General features: G+C 41.6%; 1 protein-coding gene across 4 annotated transcripts in view; it reads left to right on the plus strand.

The window, feature by feature from the left end:
• Positions 1-14,269, plus strand: part of aclya (ATP citrate lyase a) — a 78,647-nt gene extending 64,378 nt beyond the window's left edge. For all 4 annotated transcript variants that reach the window (XM_060848947.1, XM_060848949.1, XM_060848950.1 and 1 more), the window contains 10 exons: positions 260-370; positions 1,012-1,139; positions 1,487-1,580; positions 3,910-4,064; positions 4,668-4,818; positions 6,163-6,306; positions 9,009-9,122; positions 9,894-9,976; positions 10,928-11,004; positions 12,716-14,269. In XM_060848947.1, the coding sequence (XP_060704930.1) occupies positions 260-370; positions 1,012-1,139; positions 1,487-1,580; positions 3,910-4,064; positions 4,668-4,818; positions 6,163-6,306; positions 9,009-9,122; positions 9,894-9,976; positions 10,928-11,004; positions 12,716-12,810 (1,152 nt within the window). In that variant the 3' untranslated portion in view covers positions 12,811-14,269. The remainder of the gene's footprint in view (positions 1-259; positions 371-1,011; positions 1,140-1,486; positions 1,581-3,909; positions 4,065-4,667; positions 4,819-6,162; positions 6,307-9,008; positions 9,123-9,893; positions 9,977-10,927; positions 11,005-12,715) is intronic.
• The last annotated feature ends 606 nt before the right edge of the window (positions 14,270-14,875 follow it).

The following is a 14,875-nucleotide window of genomic DNA, read 5'->3' on the forward strand; positions in this document are numbered from 1 at the left end:
ACCACTTCTAAGTGCTGCATTTATTCATTCAAGCTTTGATTGGCATCATTTGACTTGGAATTGACATTTTTCTTTCAGTATATATACTGGTTTTGGATATCCAGCTCCACCTGCGCACTGTCTGGTGGCAGTGTCGCTGGGAGTTCGGCATCTCTGACTTTTATTTTGCTTAAAACTTTTAAGAGTTTTAATATTACATGTCTAAACTGGAGAATTAATGGAGGCAAATGGGAACAATCTAACCTCAAACTTTCTGTAGATTGGTGGAAATGAGGAATACAAGATCTGCATGGGGATTAAGGAAGGACGAATCTCAAAACCTGTGGTCATCTGGTGCATTGGGACCTGTGCAACTATGTTTGCCTCTGAGGTAAGGGTATATTAGTCATTCCACACACTTTAAAGCATATTTTCAATAAGAAAAAGAAGACTTGAGGACCCATGTTCAAAGGCAACCAGAACAATGAAATAAAAGCTGTTTTATGGTGTCTGATGTGATAGGACCTTTTCAACTTAGATCCTTATGGTATTGGCCCAGAGTGCAACATTAAGACCATGTTGAGAATTTCACACTCTGGCTGGAGATGATGGATGTTGTTTTGGCTGTTCACTGTGTTTGTGTGGTAGAGTGAGATTTGGTCCCTAACTCCTTATGTATCTGACCTCCTGGGATGTGTAGTAGAAGCAGCTTTACTCCTTTGAGCTTTGACCTGTGAATATTGGTGACTGGCACTGGGATCCTAAGTTTGGAAGATGCACTAATTTCTCAACAATAATACTTGCCTTCCCTTAGTGTAAAAATTCACAGGGATTTTAACAAAAAAGCTTTCTGTCGCAAGCTGCAAATATATGCTAGTAAATAAGTTTTGTAAAACATGTCAATGCCATAAATATATATATGGCTGTGGTTAGAGACAGTGACTTGACAGGATTTAATTTTTGCATGTGGTGGAAATTAATGTCTCATTTCTTGATCAGGTAACAAGTATTTTGTTCTCTCCCCTGATACAGGTGCAGTTTGGCCATGCTGGTGCCTGTGCTAATGAGAATTCTGAGACAGCGGTAGCCAAGAACCAGGCACTGAGAGAGAGTGGAGCTATTGTGCCAAGGAACTTTGATGAACTAGGAGAGGTCATCAAGTAAGAGCATACTCCAGACACACTTGGGAATAAAGGGATGGTGGTGAAGAGCAAACTTAGGCCACATCTTGGAAGTATTTATTTTACTCGGTGATTCAGATAAACATAGTTTACTGGTGTGGGAATGTGTGGCAGAAAAGCAGACTGAACTGGTGCTGTAACAGGGAAAGGGTAGGTTGGTGCTCTGAACAGAAGAGATTTACTGGGCAGAGCTCTTTATAAGCACCTGTCAATCTAGCGATTGAACAGTGGCTGGCTGATCGTGAGCTGACCTATTTAAACCAATAATATACTGCCACAGTGTTGTCAAGAATACTACAGATTGAGAAATCTTTTTAATTTGACAGAAATGTTTATGATGACCTGGTTGCTAAGGGTGTGATCGTACCTGCACAAGAAGTTCCTCCTCCGACCGTGCCAATGGACTATTCCTGGGCCAGAGTAAGTTGTCGATGCAGCCAGCAACTTTAGCTGGGAGGCTTGTTCCACTGCTGCTCTCTCAATGTGATAATTGTATATGGCCTTAAGGCAATGGTTTGTTTTGCAACTTTGTAGATATTGCACCCCCTTCCCCCCTACTACCATGGCCAATAATGGAGCAGTAAATTACAGTGGGAGCTGCAGAAAGGACCTTCCTGAGACTATCCGCTGTAGTCTCCCTTTTGTGTTTCTTTTGATGTCTGGTGATTTATGTTGCTGTTGATAAATTCCTTATGACATATCCAGCCTGAATGGACAGAAGTGCATTGGTTTATCAATCCCCTTAGGCACCACGTTGGTCAATTGGGAAGATTTTCTTCAAGTCGTGATACACAGAAAATGGGGGAGATACTAAATTAATATTTTGCGTCATTATTTACTCTGGAAAAGGATATGGAAGATATAGACTGTAGGGAAATAGATGGTAACATCTTGCAAAATGTCCAGATTACAGAGGAGGAAGTGCTGGATGTCTTGAAACGGTTAAAGGTGGATAAATCCCCAGAACCTGATCAGGTGTACCCGAGAACTCTGGGAAGCTAGAGAAGTGATTGCTGGGCCTCTTGCTGAGATATTTGTATCATCGATAGTCACAGGTGAGGTGCCAGAAGACTGGAGGTTGGCAAACATGGTGCCACTGTTTAAGAAGGGCAGTAAAGACAAGCCAGGGAACTATAGACCAATGAGCCTGACCTCAGTGGTGGGCAAGTTGTTGGAATCCTGAGGGAGAGGATGTACATGTATTTGGAAAGGCAAGGACTGATCAGGGATAGTCAACATGGCCTTGTGTGTAGGAAAACTTGATCGAGTTTTTAGAAGGAGTAACAAAGAAGATTGAGGGTAGAGCAGTAGATGTGGTTTATATGGACTTCAGTAAGCCGTTCGACGAGTTCCCCATGGGAGACTGATCAGCAAGATTCGATCTCATGGAACATAGGGAGAACTAGCCATTTGGATACAGAACTGGCTCAAAGGTCGAAGACAGAGGGTGGTGGTGGAGGATTGTTTTTCAGACTGGAGGCCTGTGACCAGTGGAGTGCCACAAGGATCGGTGCTGGGCCCTCTACGTTTTGTCATTTACATAAATGATTTGGATGCGAGCATAAGAGGTACAGTTAGTGAGTTTGCAGATGACACCAAAATTGGAGGTGTAGTGGACAGCGAAGAGGGTTACCTCCAGATTACAACAGGATCTGGACTAGATGGGCAAATGCGCTGAGAAGTGGCAGATGGAGTTTAATTCAGATAAATGCGAGGTGCTCCATTTTGGGAAAGCAAATCTTAGCAGGACTTATATGCTTAATGGTAAGGTCCTAGGGAGTGTTGCTGAACAAAGAGACCTTGGAGTGCAGGTTCATAGCTCCTTGAAAGTGGAGTCACAGGTAGATAGGATAGTGAAGAAGGCGTTTGGTATGCTTTCCTTTATTGATCAGAATATTGAGTACAGGAGTTGGGAGGTCATGTTGCGGCTGTACAGGACGTAGGTTAGGCCACTTTTGGAATATTGCGTGCAATTCTGCGCTCCTTCCTATTGGAAAGATGTTGTGAAACTTGAAAGGATTCAGAAAAGATTTACAAGGATGTTGCCAGGGTTGGAGGATTTGAGATACAGGGAGAGGCTGAACAGGCTGGGGCTGTTTTCCCTGGAGCGTCGGAGGCTGAGGGGTGACCTTATAGAAGTTTACAAAATTATGAGGGGCATGGATAGGATAAATAGGCAAAGTCTTTTCCCTGGGGTTGGGGAGTCCAGAACTAGAGGGCATAGGTTTAGGGTGAGGGGGGGAAAGATATAAAAGAGACCTAAGGGGCAACCTTTTCACGCAGAGAGTGGTACATGTATGGAATGAGCTGCCAGAGGAAGTGGTGGAGGCTGGTACAATTGCAACATTAAAGAGGCATTTGGATGGGTATATGAATAGGAAGGGTTTGGAGGGATGTGGGCTGGGTGCTGGCAGGTGGGACTAAATGGGTTTGGGATATCTGGTCGGCATGGACGGGTTGGACCGAAGGGTCTGTTTCCATGCTGTACCTCTCTGACGCTTTATGAAATGTCACTTTAAAGTTTTGGCACTACCTTTGTTCACCCATATCTGGGAATCCAGCCTACAATGCAAGCTTAAATTGACTGGGAATGTTTTGATCCCAGTATTTATTCGTTCATTCAAAGAAATGATCTCTGGCAGCCATGTGAGAGATCTGTTTTAAACTATCCTGATCTAAATAATTATATTTTTCATCAAGTAAACCTATTCTGATTTTTTTAAATATGTGCTTTGAACATATATTGCAGGAGTTGGGTCTCATCCGTAAACCAGCTTCCTTCATGACCAGCATCTGTGACGAGCGGGGTCAGGAGCTCATCTATGCAGGGATGCCCATCACGGAAATCTTCAAGGAGGAAATGGGTCTGGGCGGTGTCTTAGGCTTGCTGTGGTTCCAGAGAAGGTGAGATCTGTGCCTAATCCTGCAGCAATATTCTTTGGCACTGACTAAACCATTTTAACTCCAGGTGTTTGATGTAGATTGGCTAGAATGGGGGGGATGAAAGTGGTAGTATAATTTTCAAACAGCAGTGATCAATATAGCTCTCTGCACTGATAAACCGGGAAATACTGGGCCACCTGAAAAATCTCATTGGATCCCTGTAATCCTTGTGAACATTTTGCTGGTTCTATGAAACAAAGCATTGCAATGAGTGTGAATCATTTAGGATGAACATTAATCTTTGGTAATCCAGTCCATGGTAATGCTCTGAATGCCTCCTGAGATTTCAGTCCCAAATGTTTCTTTGCATTGTTGTATCTCCCTGCAGAGCAGTGTGTGCTAACAAGATGGTGGCATGGAGCAGAAAGTGGAGTAACATGGGAATTTTTCTTCAAAGTAAAATGACAAGTATTAATCTGCAAACTGTCACTGGTAAAGAAGCTAATAAAGTGTTGCAGTTTAGAGTTAGTGTTTTCAATCTAATAGCTGAAGGTGGGTTTGGTAAATGTTTGTCTCTTTGTTCCACAATGTGACATTATTCTATCTCTGTGTCTTTTCTTCAAGATTGCCAAAGCATGCCTGCCATTTTATTGAGATGTGCCTGATGGTAACAGCAGACCATGGTCCCGCCGTCTCTGGGGCTCACAACACCATTGTCTGTGCACGAGCAGGGAAGGATCTTATATCCAGCCTCACATCTGGCCTCCTTACCATTGTGAGCCTCAGTATTGTATTTATCTTGATGCAAATCAATAGAATGCGGATTATACATTTTAATCTGCGTATCCTGTTTGCTTTTTTGATTTTAAACCTACTCATCCATTATTTTTAAATTGAGGCAAGTCTCTGCTTTGTGAGGTAGGTACTGACTGTGCACCTGAATTGTTGAGATCCAAGCAAACAGCACCTGTTTGTCAGCTCCCTCACTGACTCTCATACTGATTCCATACCAGAGATGTATCATTGTCGGTTTGTAAGAATGTGCTAAATTGCTGAGCAGGATAATGATTGATCAGCCTCTAAACTGGTAACTAATCTGGAGAAACTAATCTTCCAGGCTGGTTAATTTTTGTTTCTCCTATTGTATATCAGGAAGAAATAATTATATTAAATTACCCAAATGATCAGCAATATCACTGTAATAATGTCCCACTTAGACCCACTCTTCCTGACTGCACTCCCTGTGCTTTACAATCCGTGCATACTATTTCTGCTGCTATAGTGAGTGAGCTGGGATCATAGGAAGCTGTGAATGTTTCAGTCAGTATTAATAAGCAATTCGGGCTTCCCAGAATCTTGAATATACTCCCAATGATCTCAGGTCAGCAACTGCACGTTAGAGGGCATCTGTTATTGCTTCAAGCTTTCAAGTTATGCTGATGTGCATTTGTAATTATCATACACTGTTTTGGAATCAGTGACTAGAAATCCTTCATGAGCAACTGAAGGCTAACAGCTTCTGTTACCACTGTTTAAGCAGGGGAGCATGGTGCCAGGGACCTAGGTTCATGTTCCAGCCCCAATCAGCTGTCTGGGTGGAGTTTGCGAGTTTCCCCCAGGTCTGCATGGGTTCTCTCTGAATGTAATGGTTTCCCCCCTCAGTCCAGAGATGGGCAGATTAGGTGGACTAGCCATGGGATATGTCAGGTTATGGAATAGGGTGGAGGTCTGTGTGGGATGCTGTTTGGGAGTGTTGGTGTGGGCCGAATGGCCTACTTCCACACTAGGGATTCTGTGGTTACTATGTCTGGTACAGTTTAACTTTGGCAGTTTGCTGCACTCATACTGTTTCTGGTGCGAAGACAAGAAAACTGGTTGGTTCTAAGGGCTCAGTGCCAATGAAGCCAATCGAGGAGGGACTGTATATGGCCCCACTGAGCATCATCTGCTTCTTGCTTGTTGCCTTTGGAATATTACCATGGGAAGGCTCAAATTCAAATCTATTTGAGTGTTTGCTGTAAATATATTTTCATTGAGTTGATTGTTGTATTATGGATACAGAAATCCGTATTCCCAAATCACTAATATATTTTTGCTGTATGTGTGCACCTGTCCATAGGGTGATCGATTTGGAGGGGCTTTAGATGCAGCTGCAAAGCAGTTCAGCAAAGCTTTCGACAGCAGCCTCATCCCGATGGACTTTGTCAATAAGATGAAAAAAGAAGGGAAGCTGATTATGGGAATTGGACATCGAGTCAAGTCGGTGGGTTCTCTCTCAGTTTTGCATGCCATGTGCTAGTCTGGCTTCCAGTATCAAAGGCAGGATGACATGACTACACCTTTGCATTTCTTATGAGATCTGGTGAGAGTACAATTCGGGTATCCTTGAACTCTCATCCAAAAACTGAAATGACCTAAAAACCAATGTTTTTTTAAATGCATCCTCACGTCATGGGAAATCTGTGACCAAACTCACCTGAACCACATCACCTGGCCCTGATCTGTATCTGCTGGCTGTTTTCCTTTGAGCAGAACCTCTGTCTTCATCCCCTTTTGAAAGAAACCTGTCCTATTTGCATGAGTACATGCACACTCATTCTGGAATCATTGGTAATTAGCAGTTTGGTGTCACATGAATCGGCAGATGAGAGGATGGTGCATTGATCATTTTGTGGAATGAACAAGGGAGGAGAATGCAGGTGGGGCTGGTGATTACAGCTGGAGTAAGGTAGTTCGTTCATCGATATTGTGATGAGGTGATTGATCACTGTTGGGGGTTGGGAGCAAAGAACTGTCCAGTACAGAACAGGCTTTTCAGCTCTCCAAGACAGTGCTGATACATGATGCCTTTCTAAACTAAAAACCTTTTGCCTGTACAAGCTGTGGATCCCCCTATTCCCCGCCTTCTCACGTCTCTGTCAAGATGCCTCTTAAAAGTTGTTATTGTATCTGCTTCCACCACCATCTCTGGCAGCATATCCCGGGCACTTGCTACCCTCTTTTTAAAAAAACACACAAACAAAAACAAGCTTGCCTCTCACATCGACTTTAAACTTACTCCTTTTAACTTAAACCCATGTCCCCTAGGAATTGTCGTTTCTACCCTGGGAAAAGACACCAACTGAACTCCAGTCTCGATAGAGATGTAGGTTCCTATCTTACCGCTGCCTATGATGTATTTGGGGATGGGGGGGTGGGGAGAGAATGATATGATAATTATCAGATGACACCAAGATTGGTAGAGCAGTTAATAGTGAAGAAGGTGGTTGTATGTTACAGGAAGATAGAGATGGCTTGGTCAAATGGGCCAATGATATTTAACCCTGATAACTGTGATGCACTTTGGAAGAAGAAGCGAGATGAGGGAATGTTTAATGAAAGGCAGGACACTGGGTAGCTTAGAGGAACAGCAGGATCTTGGGGTAATTATTCACAGATCCCTGAAGTTGGCTGAGCACATGAATAGCTGAAAATGTGTTGCTGGAAAAGCGCAGCAGGTCAGGCAGCATCCAAGGAGCAGGAAAATTCAACGTTTCGGGCATAAGCCCTTCATCAGGAATGGCCTGATGAAGCCCTCCTTCATTCCTGAAGAAGGGCTTATGCCCGAAACGTCGAATCTCCTGCTCCTTGGATGCTGCCTGACCTGCTGCACTTTTCCAGCAACATATTTTCACCTCTGATACTCCAGCATCTGCAGACCTCACTTTCTCCCCTGAGCACATGAATAGTGTAGTTAAGGCACATACGACATTTGCTTTCATCAGCCATGCCATAGAGTGTAAGAGCAATGTTGGAGTTTGTACACTGGAGTATCGAGTGCAGTTCTGGTCACCTGACTGCAGGAAGGATGTGATAGCATTAGAGGGGGTACAAAGGACGTTCACCAGGATGTTGCCTGAGATGGAGAAATTGAAGTCGAATAGACATGGATTGGCATCTTTAGAATAGAGGGGTTTAGGGGGTGTGGTTGAGGTGTAGAGGATTGAGGGGTATGGGTGGATAGAGAACAGATGTTCCCCTTGGTTGAAGGGTCAGTCATGAGAAGGCATACATTTAGGGTAAGGGGCAGGAGATTCAGCAGGTGGTGGAAATTTGGAATGTACTGCCTGGGAATGTGGAAGAGGGCTGTGCTGATAATGCAAACCTGAGAAACGCATTCTTAAAAGATGATTCAGTCCTTTTTTATAAAGAACTTTTATATAAAAAGAAATGGAATGCACCTTCCCCACATGAAAGTGACTCATTGGGCGATACTGGCTGTTGCTGCAGTTCTGTAACTAGCCACCAGATGTCACAAGAGGACAGTGAAATGTGTTGCTTTGGTCAGAAACTCTGCTACTCAGGCCCTTGGCTGTGCTGAGTGTTGGATACACTATTATCTTGCCAACAATGCATTTTGCATTGTTTGGAAGTAATAAAGGGTAATTAATAAACTTCCACTTATTGATAACCTGCCTCATGCAAGTGCTGATCTGTCCTATTCTCATGAGTATCTGCAGTGTTTTTGACTTGGGTTTACAAGGGTTTATCACTGAAGGTGACATTTCTAAATTAAATACAAATAAATGTCATACATCTCACATTATCTCATGATTGTGGTGAATTGATTTAAGACTTTTCAAGGAATAGCTTTTTGCAAATTAAAACAGGAAAACCAGAGTTTGGAACACAAGTATGAGTTGTCTTGAGTTGCTGGAGTACAGTGGCTGTAATCTACCAATTGTGTTGACGTTTAGTGTTTTGGAAGCACTCTGATTTATTCCGAGTTGAAGATTGGGAGGTTGGATCAATATACATGGGGTAACTACATCTAGAGGTGACAACATTTCAGCCATCACAAAAATACAGTCTGGGAATGATGATCAGTCACTTTGGGAATACCATGATCTGATAGAGATCCTGGTATGTACTGCACATTTAAATTGCCATTATGGTATTTGATGAATTAAACTTTCCTGATCACAGATTAACAATCCTGACATGAGGGTACAGATCCTAAAAGATTTTGTGAAGCAGCACTTCCCAGCCACACCTCTCCTCGACTATGCGCTAGAAGTGGAGAAGATTACTACCTCCAAGGTATGGAACTTGCACAGGAACCTGAAAACTGGTCAGCAAATAACCTATCTTCCACAGACTTCAGTTCTATCAGGGATTGAGTGATGAATACTAATTCCCCTGTAGAAATTTCAAAACTGATTTTGGTAACTCTAATCAAGACCTTCAGAGTTTTGGTAGGGAAGGAAGCAGAGCCTTCATTGGGATTACCTGGAACAATCACTCCTTTCATAGCTCAAATTTTATTTTAGACTTTAGACTTTGATTAGCTTCAAACTCGAAACCATCCCGTAGTTTTGTGCTGTACACTGTGGAATGTACCTTCATAATCAGATGGCAAGTTGGTTAAATGCAGAATCTGGGCAAGCAGTCACTGAGCTGTGTTCTGAGGAACGGTCACTAGACCCAAACATTGATTCTATTTTCTCTTCACAGCTGCTGCAGAACCTGTTGATCTTTTCCAGCAACTTCTGATTTTATCTGACTTACAGCATCTGCAGTACTTTCCATTTTTTGTCACTGAATTAGCTTGTTTCCAAATTATTTGCCAACAGCAGCATCAACAAAATGTGGTTCTTTTTATATGAAAGCTTTTCCTTAAGTAAAATCTGCAGCACAAAATGTGGTTGGATGAGCTTTCACGAGCCATGCTTATGTTTTATTTTTAATAATGCATATTCTGAAGAATTAACCATTTCTGAATTGTTGCAGTTATTAAAAGCTTGCCCCATCTGTGTTTATTATTGATGTATAAATATTGTTTGAGAATTGAATGGTTAATTTTTTTTTCAGAAACCAAATCTTATCCTGAATGTTGACGGTTTTATTGGTGTTGCCATGGTTGACTTGCTAAGAAACTGTGGTGCATTTACAAGGTATGTTCTCTCTGTGTAGGAAAGGTTACACATTTTGATGTGGAATTATCTGAGGCTGTTATTGAATTCAGTGACAGAAAAAGGATTTCTACAACATTTCACAACCTTTGGGTGCTTCATAGCAGTTTTTATTCAATTGAGTATGATCGCAGTTGTTGGAGTTGTAAAGCAGTGAAATTATCCCTTCTCCATCAAGAGTACAAGTGCAGCCACAGGATGCACTGTCTCTGAGCGCATATGGGCAACTTCCTTGTTTCCAGTTTCACTGCTTTCTAAGTTGAATTGTAGAATCCTTAGTGTGGAAGCAGGCCATTTGGCCTGTCAAGTCCATACTGGCCATCCGAAGAGCATCCTATCCAGAACACCACTCAACTCTATCACTGTAACCCTGCATTTCCCATGGCCAATCCACCAAGCCTGCACAGTTTTGGACATGGGGAGAATGGGCAAACTCTCACAGTCACCCGACAGTGAAAGGCCTGTTCCTGTACTGTGCAGTTCTGTGTTGCAACCTGAGTGGGAGTAGGCAATTCAGCCCCATAAGCTTGCTCTACTGTTTAATAGGATTATGGCTGATTGCACCTATCTTCGTAACCCTTCAAATCATTAATGATTAAAAGTCCATCTATCTCCTGAAGGTTCAGCATCTGGTAGCTGCTGCACTCTGGGGTGGTTGAGGATTTTTTTCAATGGTTGAGAGAGATACTAAGGGGTGAAAGTTGCATAACAGATTTCAAAGCAAAAATAGATTTGTAATGTTCACTGGAATAAAGGGAAGATTCTAGAAGGAAATCCAATTATTTGCCATAATAGTTTTGTACTGTGCATTGTTGACAATTCTACATGAACAGCAAGTGCTGGCTCTATGCCAGTGTCTGAGTACAGAGTAGTTTATGTTGACCTATCTTTCTCAATTCGAAAGTAGTGCTAATTTGCCTAAATTTTGTACAGGGAGGAAGCTGATGAGTATGTGGAGATTGGTGCCCTGAATGGAATCTTTGTGCTTGGACGAAGTATGGGCTTTATTGGTAAGTTCATTATTAGTTTCCTTTTAGATGATCCTTTTAGAAGGCATAAGATAGCTGGAGTTACATTTGCTATGCTCTCTCCCCACCACTATCTTGGATTTAGACTGCTCGAGTGAAGTAGGGAAGCACTTGTGCACAAAGGATTGTGGAAATCTGGACTGTGTTCTGGGTTCATTTAAATTTTCAAGACTGAACTGGATAGATCAGAAGAGAATCTGAAGGAAAATGGAGCCAAGTTAGATCGTAAATAGCTGATTCTCACTCAGTTTACCTACTTTAGTTCCAGAGTCCTTGCAAAAACTGCCCCATCTTGGTCTCAAATTTTTAATTGATTTGAAATTCATAGATTTAGCAGAGTTCCTGTTTTGACCAGGAAGTGCTTCCTTAATTCATGTTCCTAGACCTAACCTCGTTAGACCTCTGCTTCCTATGCACTTGGGAATAGGAAGTTTTTCAGTTGTCCCTGTGAGCCCTGGTGTCATTCTGGTGAATCTGTGTACCCCTCCACAAGGTCCAAAACTGAATGCACCCACTCCAGATAAATTTAAGATTTTCTACAATGAAAGCATTGTAATCATCATGAGTTTAACAACCAATATTTGTGATTATTTTGGAGTAGTGAAATCCAGCTTGCTTCTGTAAACCCATCGATCCCTTTGTTCTTGAACTTCTCTTCTGTTTCCTTTGGAGAAACTATCCTGATTTATTGTCTTTGGGTCCAATGTATTGACGTCTCACTTTCCCCATGGTTAGCTGCATCTGTCCGATATTTATTCATCTTGTAGAATCTACTGGCATTCTTTGATAACTTTGCATACCTTTTTACATAACTTTTGCAAGATGTTGCAAAACGTACGCTGCTTTTTAATTTTGCCAGCAGATGTGAAATCATCTGGTCTGCTTTGTCTGTGGGTGGGTGGCAGACATGCTCCAAAATTGCATGTGTGAATTTCTCATTTCACACTAATGGACCATGTGGCTGAGGATCGAGACTGTCAGTCCAAGGAAACATGCAGTGTTGGCAGCAGGGATTCGCCTTTCCATTACTGCTTTTGTCCCAGCAAAGTGAAGGCATCTGATGAGATGCAAGTCACTGTATTCTCAGTGGCTGGATTGTGAAAATTGCTGCTGTATGAAGTGAATGCAAATGATGTATGTAAGGAAAAGATTGATAAGTATATGTGGGATAAAGGAACAGTCTGGAGTCTCAATCCTCAAAGGATCATAGGCATCTCTTTCTATTGGAGAGAGACCATTATATAGTTTGAAGGTAACTGTTACAGAAGCATGGGATAAAGTGACAAAACAGTAAATGATATATTTACAGTAAACATATAAATGATCATAACTTAGATTGAAACCAAAACTGTTGGTTTTACTCTATTCATCTAGCCAAACTGAACTAACCAGCCCCTTGAAAAAGGGATAGAGGAATTATTAATAGGGTAAGATAAGGTAGCATTGGAAGGGGCTAGTATGGAGCATAAATATTAGTCAGCATTTGTGGGACAGAATGGTTTATTTTAATTAAATTCTGAACAATTCTTTGGATACCTTTTTATCTTGGGATTACTTTTATAGCTAAAGGAATGCAGGCTATCCTAAGTAGTTTATGCCAAAAGATTCTCAAAAATACCTACTTTTAAACTGAAACCTGAAGTCTTTTGTTTGCATTACTTCCTGTGGATACTAATGTACTTTAACTTTCCAGGACACTATCTGGATCAGAAACGTTTGAAGCAAGGACTATACCGTCACCCATGGGATGACATCTCTTATGTTTTACCAGAACATATGACCATGTGAACATTGTGTTAGCTTGGAAGGGGGCCTCAGTGCAGAAACACCTCCCTGATCCCGCTCATGTCAAAAAGTGTTTACATCGCTTTTCTTCTGTGCACTGAAGTTCTTGAAGGAGGGGAAGGAAATCTCACGTCTTGACTAATTGTACAAACAAGAGCTTCGTGAAATGATGCAGCTGTTTTTAATTAAAACCAAACCAAATACATGCCGTTGCAAGTCGATTAGGAAGTAGCTGAAACCCAGTGCTAAACCGGGTGTGGGTGTGTACGTGCAGAAGTCACACATTATTTTGGGAATCTAGTGTAAGCTATAAAGAGAAAGCAAGGAATCGGTGTTGTCAGGAGTTCTTTGTCTGCGTTGCCATTACGGAATACAGCAGAACCCAAAGTAGAATTGTTCTTTCATTTGAAGTATTATCAGGAAAATTATCCAAAAATATTTTTGCTGTATTGCTATAGAAACATTTCCATTCAGTGAAGCTTATTCTCAGTTCAAGTAGGATTTTTTTTGTTTACAAAATCAGTAAGCTGGGAACTCAGTGGGGTTTGATAATTGTTAACTGTCTGAAATAAGCAGCAAGAAAGTTGAACAAGCAAAACCCGTAGGCAACTTGCAAATTATAGCTATCCACCTGGAGATGTACTGGCAACTCCATTCACTTGCACTTTTTTCTCTGCTGATTCGACCTAATTCTGCAGGGCCGGAGATTTGGAAAGGACTGATCTAGGTGCCATTGCATCTCTGAATGATCAGTCTTAACTTTGCAGACTGTGATCTATTGTAAGCAGCTTGATGTTTACAAGTTAATGGGATTTTAACTTTGTAGCCTAGAAATTTGTCATTATTAGCCAATGAATGCTTAGCATCTTTGTATGATGCTCTTTTGTTCACTATGTTGCTTATGTTACATTTTCTTTTATGCTTCTGATGTCTTCACTTGAAACAGTGGACATTGGAACGTCACGCAGCTGTTTGTCTCGTGATGTCAGCAGTGGCTCTCAGGTTTGTACATTGCACGAGTGTGCACCAAAGGCAACATATTTGACATTAATTGGAACAACGCAATCAGTCCGACTGAGGTGATTACTTTCTCTTGCTGGGGTCTGCTGTACAGCTTCAATGGCATTTCATCCAACCACGTTGCTGTGTGTAAGTCCTATGTCGTAACTGTGCTGATATAAACTTAAGGGACCATTTGTACTAAATCTTTGTCTGCTCTGTGTGGTTTCAGAATTTTAATTTTAAAATTAGGAGATTGGGAATGAGATGTGACATCCTGTTGAGGGATTGAAGGGAAATAGGGTCTTTAATCATTAGAAATTCAGTCTTCATACGTGAGCTGTAATCATATGCACCTGTTTGACTGTGTTTTCTGCATCGTCAAGGCACCCAAGCCTGAACCTATAACCACAAAATCTACCTGGTATCTTCGTATAAATTAAAGTGTGTAATTTATTGGGTATTTTGTTGTCTGTGTTTTTTTTTGTCTGTTTTGTTTTTGGGGAGTTATAAAATAGTCTGAATCAAGGATGGTCAGATTCTTGGGCTGGGAGAGTTGAGATTGTTCCTTCCCCCTAGGTGCCTGTAGACCTTTAAGATACTAATTCTGGAATGTGAGTCAGTGTGATTTGTATTTGAATGTGATTTCTGCAGAGCAGCATCTGGGCTTTTTAGCTGTGCCTGAACTACAGGCTGAAATATCATTGGGTCTTCCAAAAATGTATGTTCACCTAACATGTCCTAACTACTTCACTGGCAAATTAGAGATTATGATCTACCTGAAGCTGGACTCAAAAGAACTGATTTAGTTTGAGTATGGTTCAAGCACGTCCAGGTCCTGAGACAAATGATTAGACTTTCTCCCATTGGTGTCTGTTTCCATCTGAGAGAGACTAGAGTCGTAATGGCAATGATTGATTTCTTCTTCCTTTCCTTTGAGTGGGATGTATATTACTTCAATGTGCTGTCAAGATATATAAATCATTTTTGAAATGTCATGTCTGTTACCTGTAATAGCACCGTACAGCTTCATTTTCCATAAGTATTTGGGAGAAGGTTTGTGTTCATG

The sequence above is a fragment of the Hemiscyllium ocellatum genome, chromosome 32, assembly GCF_020745735.1.
Source record: "Hemiscyllium ocellatum isolate sHemOce1 chromosome 32, sHemOce1.pat.X.cur, whole genome shotgun sequence".
Lineage (NCBI taxonomy): Eukaryota > Metazoa > Chordata > Chondrichthyes > Orectolobiformes > Hemiscylliidae > Hemiscyllium > Hemiscyllium ocellatum.